The sequence below is a fragment of the Propithecus coquereli genome, unplaced genomic scaffold (genome assembly GCF_000956105.1).
Source record: "Propithecus coquereli isolate 6110/MARCELLA unplaced genomic scaffold, Pcoq_1.0 Scaffold122, whole genome shotgun sequence".
NCBI classification, from domain to species: domain Eukaryota; kingdom Metazoa; phylum Chordata; class Mammalia; order Primates; family Indriidae; genus Propithecus; species Propithecus coquereli.
The window spans coordinates 7,010,060-7,031,236 of NW_012136303.1; the positions used below are offsets into that span (position 1 = coordinate 7,010,060).

The 21,177-nt window shown below is 43.9% G+C and overlaps 1 protein-coding gene across 2 annotated transcripts in view; it reads left to right on the plus strand.

The window, feature by feature from the left end:
* PTPRA (protein tyrosine phosphatase, receptor type, A) overlaps nucleotides 1-21,177 on the plus strand; it is a 140,994-nt gene that overhangs the window by 111,546 nt on the left and 8,271 nt on the right. For both annotated transcript variants that reach the window (XM_012637691.1, XM_012637692.1), the window contains 10 exons: nucleotides 3,577-3,667; nucleotides 4,679-4,755; nucleotides 11,943-11,979; nucleotides 15,496-15,593; nucleotides 16,799-16,918; nucleotides 17,661-17,827; nucleotides 18,316-18,451; nucleotides 19,144-19,293; nucleotides 20,420-20,513; nucleotides 20,831-20,907. In XM_012637691.1, the coding sequence (XP_012493145.1) occupies nucleotides 3,577-3,667; nucleotides 4,679-4,755; nucleotides 11,943-11,979; nucleotides 15,496-15,593; nucleotides 16,799-16,918; nucleotides 17,661-17,827; nucleotides 18,316-18,451; nucleotides 19,144-19,293; nucleotides 20,420-20,513; nucleotides 20,831-20,907 (1,047 nt within the window). The remainder of the gene's footprint in view (nucleotides 1-3,576; nucleotides 3,668-4,678; nucleotides 4,756-11,942; nucleotides 11,980-15,495; nucleotides 15,594-16,798; nucleotides 16,919-17,660; nucleotides 17,828-18,315; nucleotides 18,452-19,143; nucleotides 19,294-20,419; nucleotides 20,514-20,830; nucleotides 20,908-21,177) is intronic.

Below are 21,177 nucleotides of genomic sequence, written 5' to 3' on the forward strand. Positions count from 1 at the left end.
CTGCTTTGAAAAACAATTTAGCCTTATCTGGTAAGGTTAGATACTCATACCTGAAATTCTTGAACGTGTGCAGGAGAAACACACATAAATTTGTTCTCAGAGCAGGACCATTAGCTGTAAACAACCCAAATATTCATCAGTAGTATAATGGATAAGTAAATTTTGATACAATCTCAAAGTAGCTGAAATGAGTGAACAGCCTAGATGAATCTTAAGAACATAATGTTGAGCAAAAAAGAAGTAAGTCGTCACTTGATCACAATTCCATTTTTATCAAAAAATAGACTGAACAATAATAATATCTTCTTTAAGAATACAAAATATATGGGATACAAGTTTACTTGTGAAAAGGGAAGGAAGGAAGAGGATATGAGGAGAGGGGCCCAAAGAGAACTTCTAAGTTAAATTGAATGACATATACTTTTTTTTAAATAAGTGTGAATAAATTTGAAAGATATTGTTTAAAAACTGACGTATTTTAAAAAACGAGTTCCTGTTAAGACTTGAGCAAGAGGTGAAATGGTCTTTGATGCCACCTAGTGTTCCTAGAGAGTTTAACATCTTTTAGGCTTCTCGCCCAGTTGCTCCTTTCTAGCTCCATGAGCTGTTTTTCAGAGTAGAAACTAAACGCTAGGGTTCCCCTTGTTTTCATCTCGGACTTAGGCTCTTCATTCTGAACTTTTGCATCTAGCCCTATGTTCCTCAGGGCAAGCCCCTTCTTTTCTCTTGTAAAACAATGACTCTTTTTAACTTTCCTTTTAAGAGCTTTACCTCACCCAGAAACCTAGTTTTTCTTTATTATGACTGGGGGAGCTAGGCATGCTGATAGGACTATTAGATGGCAGTCATTGTCATTCCCAACCTTGCTGTATTAAAGGCTGTTTTCAGTTGTCTTGTCATTACCTCTATTCCACATCATTTTAGAGAAAGGATGTACAGGAAAAGTAGTGCCTCTGGATTAGTCATGAGGACTTAAAAACCTGGTGTCTCATCCTGCCCTGTACTGGAGTTGGGGGGAACCTGTGGAAATCTATCCTGTGTGAAGGAAGAAAAAGCAAACTGTGGGTGAATTGGGAAATTCCATTCTTAAGTATGATCTCTGTTCCATGTGCAAGAGCCCAGCCCAGGAAACTCTTTTTCTCCCCTTTATTTATTCGCAGCATAGTGTCAAAGGGAATTGCCTCTTTTAGTGAAATCACATGTAGAACTCCCAGGGTTTTAACTCTGAAAGGAAAATCTCTTGAGTAGGTGAGGGCAGATGGACTATAAGACCCTGATTCCCTTTATCTTTGAGTCTTTCACTTTAATTTCTCCTAGCACTTTATGCTGGCTCCCAGGAAATATATTTGTTCCCTTCTTAAAGCTCTTGCTTCCATCTGGCAGTATTGGTTTGCTTTGGGCTGGCATTTCCTTCATTTAATCTTTTTGGGATTTTTTTTTTTTTTAACTGTCAGAGCCAGAAACCCGAGAGTCATTCTTCATTCCTGTCTCTTTCTCTCCCCAATCCACCTTCCCTTCATTCCATCTCCAAATTTAGTAATTCTAATTCCAGAGTATATCTCAAATACATCCATTTCCTTATACCATCATATTTTCATGTTTCCACTCCATGCTTCTGTTCTTGACTCCCTTCAGTCCATTTTCCACATAGTAACCAGAGTGATTCTTTAATAAATGGATCTCACATTTAAAACTTCACTGGTTTCCAGCCAAGCATGGTGGCTCACACCTATAACCCTAGCACTCTGGTAGGCTGAGGCAGGAGGATGGCTTGAGCTCAGGAGTTTGAGAACAGCCCAAGGAATAGTGAGACCCTGTCTCTACTGAAAAACAAGAAAAAATTAGCCAGGCATGGTGGTGTATGCCTGTAGTCCCAGCTACTCGGGAGGCTGAGGCAGGAGGATCGCTTGAGCCCAGGAGTTGGAGGTCACAGGAAGATATGATGATGACACTGTACTCCAGCCAGGGCAACAGGAAGAGACTCTGCCTCAAAAAAAAAAAAAACTTTAATGGTTTCCTCATGTACGTAAAGATAAATCCAATCTCTCTTTTCAAGTACCTACATGGAAATGAATGATCTGACCTTGCCAAGCTCATCTCCTCCCACTTCCTTCTGCCATCCCCACCAACCTCACTTTCTGCATGACTCCTCCACTAACCTTGTGGTTTCTTACACAGCCAAGCCTTCTCCTGCCTCTGGATTATCACAAATGCTGTTACCTGTGCCTGGAATACTGTCTTCCACACTCATCCTTCCTCATAGAGACCTACCCCTCGTCTAAATTTGGCCCTTTCTGATACTTCATCTCTAGTAGCATTCTGTTCTTTCATTGCATTTATCGTGATACGTAATTACATATTTATTGTTTTATTTGTTTAATGTCTGCTTTTCACCCACAAGTTTGTGTTGTCCGTGAGGGCAGGAACCATGTATATGTTTGATTCACCACTCTTTGCTCTATACCTAGCCTGGTGCCTAATAGGTACACAATATGTATTTGTTGAGAGAATGAGTAAGAAGTAATACATAAACTATAATTTACTTAACTGTTACCCTACTGCTGAATGCTACGGTTGTTCTCAGTTTGGAGTTATTCTACATAATGATGAAGTAATTAATTTGAACACAGAGATTTTTATTTCCTTAGGGTAGATTCTCAGAAGTGGAGTTGATAGGTCAAAAAGTATAAATATTTTTAATGCTCATAAAACATATCAGTTATTTGGAATAAGTGTTGGAATTTTAAAATGTTTTCCTTTTTACTTTCTTAGTTTTGAATATATGGAACATGTAAGAGGAGAACAGTTCAAATAAAAAAACTTACCTTCCTACTCTCATAAAATGCATTTGTTGAACGTTTATTCTGTGCCACACATAAGATAACAGATTTGCCCCAGTTCATACAACCCAGACTATCTCATGTCAAACCATTTTATGCTTATCCACATACCTCCCTGCGCTAATTTACTTTTGTTCTAAAGTGCTACAAATTTAATGTCACTTCATCCAGATCTTCTTCCTAACCGTTGTATCCATGTGAATGCCCTCCTATTCACCCACCAGTCCTTGCTTTTTTGCCACATGATGTTAGAGGCTGGGGTGCCATGCCCCCTTGTCAGACCCCTAGAGAGAACCCAATTCAGCTGAGCATCCAGAGCCCTCCTGTCTGGTTCACTCTGAGATGTACGTCATCTTTGTGGGGTGGTTAGCATGAAGATAAATGGCCCATTCCTTCAGTTATGTCCCCTCGCTGATTTACATGGGTGGTCCATTTTGACCGAGCATTGTAATAGGTCCCTAACCACATAGTAATCACAAAAACAGCAGGCTTCGCTTACAGTCACTGGAAAGGCATTCTGCCTCCTGGAGATTCTTGTTGTTGAACTCTAAGGAGCTTGTGGCTATTTAGGGGAGAAGTCCATTCTCTATGTTAGGCTGCAAGTATTCACCTGGGCCCATGTTTATCCCCCCAAGAAAAGGTAGAATTTGCTGCCAGGTCAGGATTTGGTGCAGCAGTTTGCATGCTTGGTGTCTATCCCTGCTAATAACTCCTCTAATTTCTTTTAATCTTTCAGGCTCTCCCTGCTTGTCCTATCCAGGCCACCTGTGAAGCTGCCTCCAAGGAGGAAAACAAGGAAAAAAATCGATATGTAAACATCTTGCCTTGTGAGTGTTTGTAGTATTTCTTGGGATGTAACCCAAAACTACATCTCTAGCCAGATTTTCTGAGGATAGAAAGAATCTTGTGGTTGGTAATAACAGTAGGGTTAAGCCTTTGGACTGAAAGGGCCTTTATAGTTCCCAGGGTGACCGCACATGCTCACAGAGTCAATTAAGTGGTTGACCAGGATTTTTGTGCCAGGCCTAAAGTTTCTCGTAGGCCAGAGAGAACAGCTTCACTAGGACCAGTCAGGAAGCAGGTTGTGGTGGTGGTGGTGTTTTGTAGTGCTCATTGAAACAAATTCCAATACAGAGTTCTCTTTATAACCTCTTTCCCGAGTTAGCCATTGCTGAGATCTATAACATACAGACATTTTTCTAGGCCAGCGGTCTCCAAAATGGGATATGCATAATTTAGTGGGATGTGAGAGGAAGATGTTTGAACTTCCCTTTATTGTTATATTTACTTTTTTATTCATCCTTTAAAAAATTTTATATTTTGGGGTGCATAATACATTAGTACATGTGCATAATTTACCAATAAATGAACATGTATCAGCGATGCCACTCAAATTTTTATTGGTGGAGTATAGCACTAAAAAAATTATAGAGATCACTACACTAGGCATGTACAGATACTTTTGTCATCTTATTTGTGTACATATGTATGGGTGGGGGTGAATATATTACATATTTTTTTAAATATATGATATATACATGTTCTGACTTTTTTCTTTTAAGAATATTGTCAGTTCATCTGTCAAGAAACACTTTGCTTTTTTATCAACTGCTTAGTATTCCATATTGTGGATATATCTTTATTTAACTAGTATCCTAATGATAGCTGAGATATTCCAAATCTTTGCTATTACAAATAGTGTTGGATTATGATATCTTTATACATGTGTGTCTCTGTACACATAGGCACAGATGTCTCAGCTATCCTGGTTACATCAGGAAGAGTGGAAAATAAAATTGGATTTTATTGAAATATTAATTCTTGGGTTTTTTTCCTAGATGACCACTCTAGAGTCCACCTGACACCAGTTGAAGGGGTTCCAGATTCTGATTACATCAATGCTTCATTCATCAACGTAAGGAACTGTCGCTTTTCTCATAATCCTCCCTGAATGACCATTGACTGCCATCTGTTGGCTGCTTCCCAGCTGTACATTAGGGGGAATATTTGTCATTTCATGTTTTCCTTGAGGAGTCTGATTTTTACCCTGTCATCATTCCCACAGGTTTCCCGTGTAGAAATCTGAATCTAAATATGTATTTTTCTGTAAGAGTCAGTAAATCCTTTACTGAGCTGATTCAAATACCTGTAAACAAAAGCAAGTTTTGCACTCAATAGTAAAAATAAACCAGGTGCAGTGGCTCCTGCCTGTGATCCCAGCTACTCGGGAGGCTATGGCAGGAAGATCAGTTGAGCCAAAAGTTGAAGCCCAACCTGGGCTTTTTTTTCCTCAAAGAAAAAAGAAAAAAAAGGCTGGGTGTAGTGACTCATACTTGTAATTCTAGCACTTTCAGATGCCAAGGCAGGAGGATAGCTTGAAGCCAAGAGTTCAAGACCAGCCTATAACATAGCAAGACCCTGTCTCTATAAAAATACAAAAATTAGCCAGACATGGTGGCATGTGCCTGCAGTCCCAGCTACTTGGGAGGTCAAAGCAGGAGGATCTCTTGAGCCTAGGAGTTTGAGGTTGTAGTGAGCTATGATGATGCCACTGCTTTCTAGCCCAGGCAACAGAGCGAGACCCTATCTCCAAAACAAAAAAAATCCTGGCCGAGCATGAAGGGGCATAGGGGGCAGGAAATACACACACACACACACACACACACACACACACACACAGACACACATATAAATGAACAGGTCATGTGTACTATGAAGAGCTGAGGGAAGAGCTAACACTGGGAGGGGCTTTTTTTTTTATGGGTGATTTAGAGAATTTTTATAGAGGTGGTCTGAAAAACTTGAATATGTTTTATAGGTTATGGGGGAAGGAGCTTGTAGAGAGAGTGAGTTTGAACAGAAAACAGAAAGCTAGCAAAAGCAAGCCTGACTCCTGTCTCCTGATGCATGAGGACAAGAATACTGTTGGAATTTGCACACACGTTTTTATAGCAGCATTCATTATTCACAAAAGGTCAAAGCAGCCCAAGTATCCATTGGCAGATGAATGGATAAATAAAATGTGGTATATACACACAATGGAATGTTATTCAGCCTTTACAAGGAAGAAAGTTCTGACACATGGCACAACATGGATGAACCTTGAAAACATTATGTTAAGTGAAATAAACCAGTCACAAAAAGGCAAATATTATATGATTCTACACATATAATATAGATTCTACATGTAGAATATAGAATATATATGTATATATAGAGTAGTCAAATTCATAGAGACAGAAAGTAGAATAATGGTTGCCTGGAACCAGGAGGAATATGAGGAGTTAGTGTTTATTAGGTACAGAGTTTCAGTTGGGGAAGATGAAAAAGTTCTGGAGATGGATGGTGATAATGGTTGCACAACAATGAGAATGTACCTAATGCTGTAGAACTATATACTTAAAATTGGCCAGGCACAGTGGCTCACACCTGTAATCTTAGCACTCTGTGAGGCTGAGGCAAAAGGATCGCTTGAGGCCAGGAATTCAAGACCAGCCTGAGCAAGAGTGAGACCCTGTCTCTACTAAAAATAGAAAAATTAGTCGGGCGTCGTGGTGTGTGCCTGTAGTCCCAGCTACTCAGGAGGCTGAGGCAGGAGGATTGCTTGAGCCCAGGAGTTTGAGGCTTTAGTGAGCTATGGTGACACCACTGCACTCTAGCCCAGGTGACAGAGAGAGACCCTGTCTCCAAAAAAAAAGAAAAAAAATGTCTAAAATTGTAAATTTTGTATTTTACCACAAAAAAAAAAACACACAACACTGATGGAGAGGTTAGTCTGAATGTAAGAAGGGGCATTTTTTCCTGAGATTAATGGTAAAGGATGGGATAGAAGAGATAGAGATAATTTGTAGGTGTTGGTAAAGCAAGTTGAAGGAACTCATCTGTTTTCTCCATGAAGTAAAATCATGGTTATCTGCTAAAAGGAGGAGGTGAGACTGTGACATGAGAGTAGTGAAAGTTTGGAACTGCTTCTGAGATCTGCGACAGAGGATACTGAAGAGGGAAAGAACAGGACATGTCTAGCTGCACAGAGGGCCTGTCTGCCTACCACAGGAAGTCATTGGTGGGTGAGGCCTCAGTTGTGTGATTTTCTCCAGCCATACCCTGGAACCGGTGATAAATGCAGAGAGCATGCGGTACCAGATAAAAGAGTGAGGGAAGATCAGTTGCTGCTTCAAGTAGTCAGCCAAGGGCTTCGGGTTCGGTAGAAAAAAAAGTGTTAAGAATGAACCAGTTTGCTAGGAAAAGGTGGTGGGATCGAGGAATTGGAGCTCTTGAGAAGGTTGAAAGAGCAACGTTCGAAAAGGTGAAAGATGGAAGAACCAGGAGGTTGTGGCCAAAAAATAGGCTATTAGATGGACTTCAGAAATGCCTCATGTCCAGACATTCTCACTAGAGTGGATTTGTTGAAATTCCTGTATATATGTTTAACAGTGACAGTCACATGTTTGTAGTTGGAAGGAAAGGACCCTGATGAGACAAATAATTGCTGCAATAGATGAGGAAAATGGAGAGAGGCTAGTAATCAGCTGGAATTCCTAGGACTTACGTCAGAGATCATGATGAAAAGGTTGGGTGGAACAGGTTGACTTCAATATTATGCAAAAGAGTGTAGTAATATCAGATGGAATGTGTCCAGCTGCAGGTAAGAAAACACTCAACTAAAAGTTTTCTAGATGGTAACATTTATGTTTCTCATATAATATGGATGCAACTGTAGATCAGTTTTAGGGTTGCCTAATTCCATGGCTCAGTGACATCCTTAAGAACCCAGGTGCTTCCATCCTCAGCCGGTCAGCAATGTCTCGTGGTCACAGAATGCCTACAGCAGCCCTAAGCATTCCTTGTAAACACAGCACATTTCTGTCTATGCTTTTGTCTTTATTAGGAAGCAAGACCTTTCACAGAAGCCTCTCCAGCACACCGTCCTTCAGGGCCAACAGGCTAGGACTGGATCACATGCTCATATCCACTCTCCAGCCACTGGGAAGGGCATTGAGAATTATTATCATGATTTATCCCTCTGAGGCTGGGGAACAGTCACCTTCCAAGCCAATGGAAGATTAATGTCCTAACAAAATTATGGTTCTGAGGGCAAGAAAGAAAGAGGAAGAATGGCTTTTGAGTTAGTAACCAGCAGCATCTGCCACCGTAACCAGTTTAGCCCCTTTCTACGTTATTTGTTTTGTTTTTTTGAGACAGGGTCTTGCTTTGTTGCCTGGGATGGAATGCAGTGGCATCATCATAGCTCACTGCAACCTCAAACTCCTGGGCTCAGGAGATCCTCCTGCCTCAGCTTCCTGAGTAGCTGGGACTACAGGCATGTGCTACCACGCCTGGCAAATTTTTGTAGTTTTTGTGAAATCATGGTCTCGATATGTTGTTCAGGCTGGCCTCAAACTCTTGGCCTCAAGTGCTCCTCCTGCCTCGGCCTCCCAAAGTGCTAGGATTATAGGTGTGAGCCACTGTGCCCAGGCCCCTTCCCATTGAAGGTGAAAACAGTCAAAAATTAGTTGGATGTTAAGCCTGGTAAGCAGGTAAGAAGGGGGTCTATTTTTGGTAATAGCACAATAGAAAGAAACAGGCCTTCTCCCTTGACCATGCTTAGTTGGAGCTCACAATAGGGCATCTTATAATGCCTTGATGGTTATTACAGAGTTATTAATAGCTGGAATGAGAGTTTAGGCGAAAAGAATTAAATTGAGAGCCTTATGAACTCAGTGAGTGTAGACAAGCAGGAAAAAAACTGTGATTAACCGTGAGTAAGGAGGCAGGGATTAAAGAAGACTTAGACTTCACAGTTTGTTAAACTCAGCCAACACTTTTTGAGTACCTGCTGTGTGCCCCACACTGTGGGTAGGCTTAAAGGTTACAAAGATAAGATGTGGTCTCTGGTATAACACATAGATAGGTAGATCGTTTCTTGTAATGTGCTGCATGTGCAAAGGAGGTAGCCAGCTTCTGTGGAGTTCAGAGAAAAAACATTCATCCCAACCTGGTGATCCAGTAGAGCTCAGTATTGAAGGGTGAGTCAGAGTTCAGACCAAGAAAGATGGGCAGAAACTTCAAAGCAAAGGAGAAGCATAAGCAAAATCACAGACTAGAAACATCAGTCTTAGGTTGTAAGGTGGGAGATGAGACTTGATCTTGGAAGGCATTAAATGTCATGTGTGTCCATTGGGGTTCTTGGTTGCAGACTGGAGTCTACTTTTTTCTACTCTTTTAAGCAGAAGGGGGTTTATTATAAGATGCTGGGTAGCTTACAAAGCCTGTGGAAGGGGCAGTGAACCAAGCCTAGATGCTGCTTAGGAGGGAACAGAGTAGCTATAGATGTATGCAACTACATTATATGACTGTCACTGTGAAACCTAACAGGTGCTACAAAAGAACTGGATACTTCTGCTACCATGCTTGCCCAAAGACTAGGTTTCTAGCACAGTTGCCATCTCACATTGCTCACTTCTGCCCCAAGTCTTATGTGGGAGCATGTGCTAGGAAGAAGCTAGATCTTGTGAAGAACTGAGCTGCAAAGGAGTCTAGGAAATTTAGCTTTCAGTTTCCCAGCCTCTATAGTAAGAAAGTCAAACTTAGAAGGGGGTAGGAGTGAGTGCTGAGTGAACTACCCTATAGTGTCTGACAGCTTTCATTTCAGCTCAGGGGTTTTGATTAATTATCTAGGCAATTAATTCTCTAGGGATACCATCAAAAGATGTTGAAGATGAGGAGTATTGTGGCCACATTTGCATATTGATCACTCAGGTCATCGTGTGCAACATATATTTAGGAGGGCCAATTGGAGGCTATTACAATAGCAGGTCACAGACGATGAAGGCCTGTTGAAGAGGATGCAACAAAATAAAAACCACTTTGGAGGTAGAATTTAGCAGGAATTCACGATTGATTGTATATGCGAGAGAGTATAGGGTGATATCCACATGGTTGTATCCAGCATACAGCTGGTTATGTTGATCTGGAGCTCAGAGGAGATATGCCAAAGCCATGGACTTGGAGTCATTAGAGAAGAGTAGGCCAAGAGCAGGGTCCTGGGCCCCACAACCACTGCCAGGCACACTGAACGGGAAGTGCCCATGGGAGAGACAGAAGGAGACCGAGAGAGGAGAGCATCTGAAAGAGCAGAGAGTACAGTGTGGAGGAAGGGTTTGGTGACCAACAGGGGTTAAGTGCATGTTGAAGATCCAGTGGGAAGGAGGAGAGCAGGTGTTCTTCGGACCTTGGTTTGTAGGGCAAATAGCGTCCTTTGCCGAAGCAAATTCAGAGGCCGTTTGTTGAGCCTCTTGCGAACTGCTAGTTACACTTACCCTTTTTTCCCCCTAATTTTAATGAGGTATAATTTATATAACATAAAATTCACCCATTTTAAATAGGATTCAATGATTTATAGTAAATTTACTGAATTATGCAGCCATCACCATAATTGTTTTAGGACATTTTCTAACAGCCTTATTGAGATAAAATTCACACACCATACATTTCACCCAAATTACAATTCGGTGGTTTTTAGTGTATTTATAGATATGTGCAACCATCACCAGTCAGTTTTAGAACATTTCATCCCCTCAAAAAAGGAACCTTGTACTCTTGAGCTATTGCTCCTTTAGTTTTAGAACACGTTGCTTACCCCAACAAGAACCTTCATGTCTCTATACGGTTTCTTCCCATTCCCACCTCTAGCAACCACTTACCAAGCCCTTTTTGTACAGAGAACCAAGATCACACATAGATCTTGAAGTGGTAACAGGCACCATGGAGCGGTGGTGACAGGCAGAGGGATATGGAATCTGTAGTTTGAAGAACACAAATGTTAGCTAACCTAATGGTCACAGGAGATGGAACAGAGGCAGTGGCATAGATGGCAGGTGGATTTCCAGCCTAAAGTCTTAGGAAGAACCACTTTCCTCAACTCATTGTTAGATGTCTAAGAGCTAAGAGCATATAGGGCCTGTTTTTTTTTAAATAGAGACGGGGTCTCCCTCTTGGCTCAGGCTGGTCTCGAACTCCTGAGCTCAAGCGATCCTCCTGCCTCGGCCTCCCAGATTGCTAGGATTACAGGTGTGAGCCACCACACCCGACCTGGGGTTTTTAGAAGTGTTTCTTTTTACTGGTAGGAATGTAGCTACCACCTACAGCCAGCTGGGATTCAGCTTTCAGAATCCAGAGACATCTTAGGAGCCAGGGAACCACATTTCATCTTTCCCTGGAACATAACACAAGGAAGATCTCGTTACACTGTATTGGTTAAGCAGTGCCGCCACATCACTAAATAGGCATGCTTTCATGAGGGCATATGGCCCACTCCTGGTGAAGACGGAGCAGGAAGCACTTTGGGGCTGGGCCATAGATGAAGCTGCCTCTCACGTTGCCCTTCTCATTGCTGTCTGAGTGGGGCAGAGGGTGATTCACAATCCTTAAATGATTTTCTTACCTAGGACTTCTCAAGTGAACATTACATTTAAACAATGAGGTTGGAAAGACAGATAACTATAACGGTAAAGACTGAGAAAGAAAGTTACTGCCAGATGTAAGTTTTTCAGAGGCTCCTTATCTGTTGAGTGACACCCCCAGGCTCCTCTGCTTCTTGTCTCCCACTGCCTCTGGAGAAGCCTCTTGTCAAACACTGGGAGCTGTTCACCATACCCACGGGCTATTCCCAGAAAGTGTTTGTGCCTGAGTAAAGCATCCTCGAGAAAATAACCGTTCGTCCTTCTCAGAGAGGGCACAGCTTCATCCCTGGAATCACCACATATGCCTCTGCCTGGAGGGTTCTTACCTACTGAAATCTACATTGTTAGCTGCTGATACAGCATCGGAAACATGGTCTAGTCTAGGAGTGGCATTTGGATATCCTCATATCAGTATTTATTAATAATTCACTTTGAGAAGACGACCTAGGCCATTTGAGTTTTGTAGTCTTCAATCCCTAGCTTCAAAGCTAATCCCTTGGGAATTTCTAGACTAGAAATCTTTGTTAAGTGCCTGCACTTTTTCACAAGGGAGGCTTTGTTAACTGATTGGGAGTCAGACTGGAGAATTTCATTCGTATCCATTTTTGATTTTCACTTTCTTTTTTCCCCCCCACCCCAGGGCTACCAAGAAAAGAACAAATTCATTGCTGCACAAGGTAAAGTAATGACAACTTTTTGCTTTAGGCTTAACCATGAGCCCATAGTGAGTTTGGGTTTTTTCTTCCAAATGCTAAATGGATTAATCAGAATGCATTAGCTTTTCTGTAATTTTTACCACCTGAAAGAAATATAATCCACCTTATAGGTTTATAACTAAGAGCCTTCATTTTAGTGACTTAATGACTTAGAATTTCTTTAAAAGAAATGCTTTGTGTATTAAAAAAGATACACACACACATACCCCCCACTGCCCCACCCCCATCTTATTGGGGCCAGTTAACTTACACGCACATACCACCACCCCACCCCTGTCTAATTGGGGCCAATTAACCTTAGGTGCTAGCCAGACTGCTCAAAGTTTGAGTTTAGATTTAGTCTCCAGAGAAGATTAGCGACCTCACAAGGTCCAGGCTGATTCTTCTCCCCCAACTCCTGGGCTTGAGTGCCACCATTATTCGCAGGTGGGCCGTGTGAACCTTAGAGTGCAGACCGTGCCATGGTCTTTTACATGCTCTACATACATTTCCATGGCCTGCTGTTCTGTTAAGAAGTGTGTTCACTCTTGGGATCCTAGCAAAAATACCTTGATGTTTGCAGCATTAAAAAGTAATTGTGATGTTATTGTTGTCCACCAAAGCTGATTTATTCGGTCACTCAGCAAACATTCATTGACCATCTATTATGTACCAGGCACTGGCCTAAGTAATGGGGATATGGAGAGGAATAAAACAAGATATGGCCCCTGCCTTCTTGGAGCCTTTAGTTGGTAGAGGAAAGTTTATAGCAAATAAGTATATTATTTGGTAAGTGACTATGCTATTCATTACAATAGCCACACGTAGCTATTTAAAATTAAGTTTCTAATTAAAGTTAAATAAAATTTAAATTTCAGTCCCCTGATTGTACTAGTCATATTTTAATGCTCAATAGCCAAATCTTGCTAGGGGCTACCATATTAGTATAGATATAAAACATTTCCATCATCACAGAAAGTTCTGTTGGAAAGTACTGTGACAGAAAAAATAATGATACAAGCTAAATTAGAGGTAAATTAAGATGATTGGGGAAAGCCTCACATCCTCCTTGCCCTTGCAGTCTCCCACCCGGGCCTGGCCATTGCCTAACTAGGCCCTGTCCTTTCCTCTGCAGCCACCTGTCAATTCAGGCCACCTTCCAAGGCCCAGCTCAGATGCTACCTACTCAGTGATGGTTTTGCCATGGTCAACCACATGCAGTTTCTTCTTGTCTTTGTTTGCTATGTTGTTGGTGCTAAATATTCATTGAAGGAAGGTCACCTGTGACTTCCTGAAGACCCTTTTCTCAAACTCCCATCCTCCTGAACCTCTCCTTTGTTACTTTACTGACATTGAGTTCTCTTGATTTTTCTCACTTTCTAAATGTTCCTCTTCTGGCTTTTGTTCCTCTTTCTGTCCTTTAAGTATAGTTTAATTTCTCCCCAAATTTGTGGATGACCACTTCCTTGGAACTCTATCTCCATCTTTCATGGCTCCGTTTTCTCTCGATTCTCTTGCCCCTCCATCTATCCTCCTTAGTCTCCTTCCCTGGCTTTTTATTTTGTCTGAACTGGAATAATGCTGAGGATCCCCAGCATTCTTTGGTCCCTTTTTCTCCTTCCCCTCTGTATTCTCTTTGCAAGACCACATTTATACCCACCTCTGTTTGGCTGGCCGCTGCCCTTTGAGCTCCTGAGCCACATTTTCAGAGGAGTTTTGCACCCCTCCACCTGCACATCCCAAGACTCTTCAGACGCAACATCAGAAACTAAAATATGACCCTTACTCAACTTCAGAATTGCTTTTCCTCCTTTATTCTCTGGCCGTCATGATGACTGGAATGTAATCCACCTAAATCAAGCCAGATTCCGGATTGTCCAGATCTCTTACCTGTATCCTGCTCTAGATATGACTAGCCCTCTTGTTCTGTCTTCTCTGACATACGGCCTTACCCCATCTTTCCTCTCAGCTCTGTTGCAGTCGCCTGCTAACTGATCCCTCTGCCTTAGCCTGGCCCTTTAGTTCCGGTATCTCAGCTATCGTTCCAGCCCCATCTCCTGCTACTCCCTGTACCCTGCACAAAGGCGTCGCTGAACTCCCTGCAGTCCGGGGGCCTCTGGTGCTCTTTCTAAGCTGCTAGCCCCCTGCCCCTCTGCCTGGAGTGCCCCTTCTCCCTGTGCCCCTTTTCTAAACTCCCAGCCACCTAATCTACCCTAAGATAGGGTTCAGGTGTCACCTCCCCTTGGAGATTGCCCTGACCTTGTGTGGCAGTGAAGCACTTGCCCCTCTGTACATCTTTCTGGCATGTATCCAACTGCTATTGTTGTCTGTTTTTCTTTTTAATATTATTATATTTTTACCAAAGGGAATAGAAAGTTTAAGAAAATCAGAAGGGACTATAAGACTTATACTACAAAGTTCTCCTCCTTTTCCTTTTTACTTTTTTAGACTAATGGCCCTGAGGCAACCATTTTTATCCATTGACTTCTTGTGGTATATGACAGCCATCTAATCCCCTTACAAGGCACCTCCCCGCAGTCAGACAGACATGCACACACATGTCCTCTTCCCCATTCTCCCAGTAAAGTCAAATCACAATTTTGGGTTAAGGTAATATTATTTATATTATTGTGAGTATACACACATTATTGACAGCTGAAACACATAGTATTATGCTTTTTTTTTGTAGTTTTCCTCCCCCTCTTTTCCAAGAGCTAATGGTTGCCCTTTTTTCCTAATTACTTAGTTTTTTTATATACCTACTACTGATTTTTTCCCCTAAACTCTTTGCTAGAAGTATATATCTTCTCTGAGTACCCTCAGATACGTGAAGTTTAATTCTTATAAGTTTCATTTTTTATCTTGGGATCCTTCTAGAACCTTCTTTCTTCAGTTCTGTTATGGATTGATAGCCTCTGGCAGAGTTATCATCCTAAGACTTTCCTTCACCAATACCCTGGGAATTCTGTTTTTCTCTCTGCTCTTAGATCTCATTCCTTTCCCTTGCTTTGTTTACTTTCTCATTTTTGTTTAGAATTTTCAAGTGGTTTTCTGAAAAAGGCTATGTGGGAGATAAATTTTGCCTTCCAGCCTGAGCAAGTCATCCAACCTTTCTGGGGCTGATGACAACCCACACAGAGCATGATAGGAGGCAGTAGATACCACATGGAGCACTTAGCTCATTGTCAGGCCCATATGTAGGTATTCAGTGACCAGTCATGATTTTTATCATCAGCTATATCCTTGGGAGATGTTGTTAGTGTTCTCTTTATATTTTGACAACCTTCCCTACCCTTGCCCAATCCTGGTGAAGTTCCTAGCAAGTACATGGTGGAAATATGGGAAATGTTCAGTTAGGTGGGTGGATGGATGGGTTGGATATTTAGTTCAGGACATAGGGGCACAGGCTGCCAAAAGTCAGGAATGAATGTTCCCAATTTCCCAACATTTTTCTTCCCCTTGGTGTGTAATCTCTTCATCTTTGCTATTGACTTTTAGGACCAAAAGAAGAAACGGTGAACGATTTCTGGAGGATGATCTGGGAACAAAACACAGCCACCATTGTCATGGTGACCAACCTGAAGGAGAGAAAGGAGGTGAGTGGAGAAATTAGTAGGAGGACCCCTGGTACAGGTGTGACCAGCAAAGGGACTGCTTGGGTACAGCTCTGAGTTTGAGCCTGGCTGTCTACCTTTGGTAGCTGCGCTGCCAGTGATTCATCCAGACAGACAGAGGCTGATTTATCTACCAGACTTCCCTGTGGCCTGGAAGCCTCAGATGAACCTAGGGTGTGCCTAGAGCACGTTCCCTGTTTTTGGTAGTCAAATAACTCACCCTGGTTGCAAAACAACCTTAAAGAAAGACTTGTGCCATTAGCTAAAGAAAAGCCACAGAGAGGTTTTTCTCTCCTGGCTTCTCTAGTCTTCATTCCCCTGGTTTCCTGTCCTACCTCCTGAGGCTTGGTGTATCCTAGAGTCAGCAGAGGAAGGTGTATGAACTGAGACCCCTGTAGGGGTACAAGAGAATGGGAGGCCTTGGCCTGATCCTGCAGGCAGCCTTCTGGCTGATCCTTTTCCTTTTGAGACTACCAAGTCTGTGCCTGGCCCGGCCAGCCCCATCACTGGGCCACAGCCAGTGCCAATCCTGGATCCTGGATGTAGTCCCAGAGAGGAATCCCCATTCATGACAGTCTTTCTCAAGGATGGCCCTTGAATCACCTTGATCACCATCCTGGCATATTGGGTGTATTGATCGCAGCTCCACATGCCTAGGAAGGATAATGCTTGGGCTGGGCTTTAGGTTAGTTTCCTCCATCCAGACCTCTGGCTCTTGGAAGCTGTCCAAGGCCCAGACAACAGAGAAGGCCTCAGGCCTCTCACGGCAGGTTTACAGACTGTATCAGTCTACCCTGGTGGTGCCCTCATAGCAGACTGCTGGTTTAAGGGGTTCAGACTTGTCCCTAGAGCACGTCCTCAGCTATCATGGAAGTGCAGATTTTATAGGTAAAATGGCTTCAGATTCACCCTGAACCAAAGAGGAGCGAGTGGGAATGGGAAAGATCGAGAAGTGTGGAGCTGGAGCCATGTGTAAGTTAGGAGATTGTGCTAAATAGGATGGAAGCTGAGGACCTTGAGAAAAGGACAATTTGAATAAGTAAGTCTACAGCTGACTGAGATGAAAGAAGAGGCCATTTAGCCTGGGGACTTTAGTCTGGGCTTTGTAGTCTCTTCCTTTTAGGCCGTTTGCATCTGCCAGAGGTGGGAGGTCTGAGGTCAGGGAATGCATGTCTGTTTCTTTCCAGTGTAAGTGCGCCCAGTACTGGCCAGACCAAGGCTGCTGGACTTACGGCAATATCCGTGTTTCTGTAGAGGATGTGACTGTCCTGGTGGACTACACAGTACGGAAGTTTTGTATCCAGCAGGTACTGTCTCCTACCTCCTTTTCAGTTCTTGTGTAGGATTTGCTGACCACTAAGAAAGAGAGAACAGGCTGGGTCATCCCCCCTCTTACTCAGGGTGGTCAGGAATTACTGAGTGTGCAGTATGTTTGGATTCTGAAACCAGAGATCTACGCTCCAGGGAACTTTTCTGTCAAAGCTAAGGGAGCAGTATTTTCATGACTAGCAGAAAAAGTACCATTTGGGATAGAGTGTGATCATCTTAGATATGACCAAGTGCTATGGAAAGGGAGCATCAGGAGGTGGAATAGTCTCCTAGGTGCTTGACTCACCTACCCTCCTTTTCTACTTCAAAGGCTCCAGACATCAAGGATGTGGTGAGCCTGCTCCTGGCCCTCCAGAGCAACCCTGGAAGCCTGAGCAAAGGTCACCTTCCACCGAGGGGCAGCATGGTGCTGTGAAAAGGGACTTACTAAGACTCAGGAGCCCTGCATTTTAGCTGTGACCCTGCCATTTACTAGTTCTGAGACCTTAATAAGGTCATTTAAGTTCTCTGAGTTTCACTTTTCACATTTGCAGGCCAAGAATAATAGTAATAGCCCTGCCTAATGCATGGGGTTACTGGGAATATTGTCTGTCCATGGTTAACACTTCCCCGGGAACACTCTCACTTCCCCATTGTCACTAGCAGCCACACTATCACCTCCCTGCCCTGGTGCTACCTACCCCTGGGTATCAGGGCAACACACAGGATTTCACTCCACAGGTGGGCGACGTGACGAACAGAAAGCCACAGCGCCTCATCACTCAGTTCCACTTTACCAGCTGGCCAGACTTTGGGGTGCCTTTCACCCCCATCGGCATGCTCAAGTTCCTCAAGAAGGTGAAGGCCTGTAACCCTCAGTATGCAGGGGCCATCGTGGTCCACTGCAGGTCAGTGTGGCCTGACCCCTTGGCTCCCCGCATTCTGCCCCCATAGCCAGAACAGAGGAATAGTGCAGGGGCCCTGGCTGAGGGGTCTGGCACAGAGCAGATGAGCTGTTGGGGCCCCAGGGCAGCAGTCAGAGAGACTCCTCAGGTTCTAGTGCGAGGTGGAGAATATGACTTGAGGAAAGAGGGAAGGGCAGTCCTCCAAGACTGGGAGAGGAGAGACCCTGCTGTGAAGCCAATAGTCTGGGTCAAGTGCTGGCCATGTATACTTGCAGCCTGCAGACCCTTCTGAGTATCCAGATGTTCAGTTCTGATAGCTGGAGGTTAGGAGTTCACAGTGAGGTTCTTGGCTCCAGGAGAGCCCCAGCTCCGCCCCATTCAGAATTAGAATTTAGAGCCTGGAGAAAGAGCTCCCGCCTATGTTGCCCCGCCCCATCTGCCCCACAAGGCATGCTGGCTGTCCTGGTAACACCCCTGCTCTCTGGCTGCAGTGCGGGTGTAGGACGTACAGGTACCTTTGTCGTCATTGATGCCATGCTGGACATGATGCATATGGAGCGGAAGGTGGACGTATATGGCTTTGTAAGCCGGATCCGGGCACAGCGCTGTCAGATGGTGCAAACAGACGTGAGTGATCTGTGGGTCAGGCGAGGGCGGAGGAATTCCAGGACCAAAACCTCTGTCTACATAGAGGATTCAGTCAGTCTTCCAGGTTATTGTAAATGATCATCATGTAGTGTGATGAAGGGCCCTTATAAATCATATATTTAAAGACACAGCACAGAGGAGGTTGTGGCTTTGTGCCTGGGAGAGTCAGGAAGGCAGAGGTTGTGTTCACTGGACTTTAAGGGAACAGACCACTGAGAGAGCCAGTGCCCACAGAGTCATGACACAGCTCAGCCACGACTGGGAGCAGCAGCGACATGGGCTCCGTAATGAGGGCACAGCACCAAGAGGGAGGCTGGTGGGAGGCTGGTACCAGATTATCACAGGTTTTGTGCATCTCCGGTTTCTGACAGCCCCTTCAGACTGTTGAGTCTGCACTCTGAAAATAAGCAGGAGTTGGGTTTGTCCTTCTCTGCAGGTTTCCAACATCCCCAAGGTAGACTGGGACCCTCCCTCCCAAGCTAAGCACCCCCGAGAGGGACTCGTGCATTTCACATCCTGCTTCACTGAATTGGGGCAGTAAGAGGGAATCATTTTATCCCAGCTAGGATCAAAGGAGAAGGGGACTGGAGAGAAGTAGGGGTAAAAGGGGGTGACCTGGCACAAGGACCATGCTGTGTGTGACTGAGAGCTGGGGCTTGTCCGTGTTTCAGATGCAGTATGTGTTCATATACCAAGCCCTTCTGGAGCATTATCTCTATGGGGATACAGAACTGGAAGTGACCTCTCTAGAAACCCACCTGCAGAAAATTTATAACAAAATCCCAGGGACCAGCAATAATGGATTAGAGGAGGAGTTTAAGGTGAGTTGGAGCTGGGCAACCTTCAATTGAAGGATCTGTGTGATACAGGCAATATGGGATGTTGGACTTCTTATGCATTTACCAGCAGGTGGTAAATTCCCTTGTGAGGCATGCCTTTGGTTAAGGAGCTGACCCTCTCCTCATACTCGTTATTCTCAACCTGTCCTGCATGTTAGAAGTTGTGTTTAGGGGGAAAAAAGAAACAGGCAATGATATTTTTTTAGGTGACCCCCCTAGCCCCTCCAGGTGATAATAATGTACAGCAAGAGCAAAGAGTTTTGTGTAAGGGCCAGATAATAAATACTTCAGGCTTTGCAGGCCATATGGTCTCTGTCCCAACTACTTAATGCTGCCTTTGTAGCACAGAAGCAGACATAGACAAATGAGCATGGCTGTTTCAGTAAAACTTTATTTATAGGCAGCAGGCTGGATTTGGCCTGTGGACCTTAGACTGCTAACTGCTGCTATGTGCCATTAGACAGTGGCTCTCAACACACCTAAGGCATAAGTCATGCTCTCATCAATAGAAGTGCTACCAGAAGCAAGAAATTCTGGGTTGAGGTGGGGAGGACCACTTTCCTTAGAGCAGTCCTTGTCAGACTATAGCATGTACACAGATTTCTTTGGGATCCTGTCAAAATGTAAGTTCTGATTGAGCAGGTCTGAGTTAGGGCCTGCATTTCTAACAAGATGAGGCCAGCACTGATGTGTGGGCTATACTTAGAGTAGCACAGATCAAGAAGGAACCTCAGAATCAGGGAAAGGGAGGATGTACGTCTGAGTAAGTGTTTTTGAAGAGTCTAATACTGCCCCTAGGGCTGTCAGACAGCAGTGCAGGCACACTCCCTCCTATGGTACTGGGATCCTTGCCCTAGGATCACAAAATTCCAGGCAAGGGGAATCCCAGAAGGGTCCATAGGAGCCTGGAAGGAAGTATTTCCCAAACACCTCTCTTCTTGGCTTGTTCACTAAGCTTAAAGATAGAAGAAACAATGTTCCAACAAGAACATGTGGAAATGGAAGTCGGAGCCAGAGTGGCCTGAAGGTACAGGCCCAGTGACAGACATAATCTTGTCATGTTCAGTTACTGGAATCAGTGACGTTTCCCCTCCCTTTCCTAATTCAGAAATTAACATCAATCAAAATCCAGAATGACAAGATGCGTACTGGAAACCTTCCAGCCAACATGAAGAAGAACCGGGTTTTACAGATCATTCCATGTAAGAGCCTTCTCCCTACCCCAAAGCCTTATTGTCCCATCCCTCAACTCCCTCCACCCCTTCCACTTCTCAGGTACTAGTTAAGGATTGGCTTGGAGACAAGAATCATGGCGTTGGCCTCTTATTGCTCCTAGTTCTTTAGTGGCTTCTGGAAATAAAAGACCATAGAAGCCAAAGGCTTTCTCCCCTCTGGGTTAGGATCAGGCATGTCCTTGCTCAGCTGGGATTGTATGTGTCCAGGGTCTGGGGCGGGAGCAATGGAAGGAGAGGGAGAGGACAAGTGATGTTGGTGAGCCATAAGCCCGCTGTCCTTGCAGATGAATTCAACAGAGTGATCATTCCAGTTAAACGGGGCGAGGAGAACACAGACTATGTGAATGCATCCTTCATTGATGTAAGTGGTGACTTTGTCCCCTGAGCTCCCAACCCCCCATGAAGATTCAGCCTTGGGGCTTTCAGTGCCTCCCTCACATACCTGCTTGAGAGGATCATCTTTGAGACAGTGAACAATTACTGAACTGATATCCACCCACGCACCCTACATACTAGGTCTGTCTAGCCCCAAAGAAGCGGGGGGAGGAGATGGGGGAAAACCAAGAGCATGCATCAGTATGATACCTGGAGGAAAAAGTTCCCAGCACAGCCCACAGCCAAGAGGCTGAAA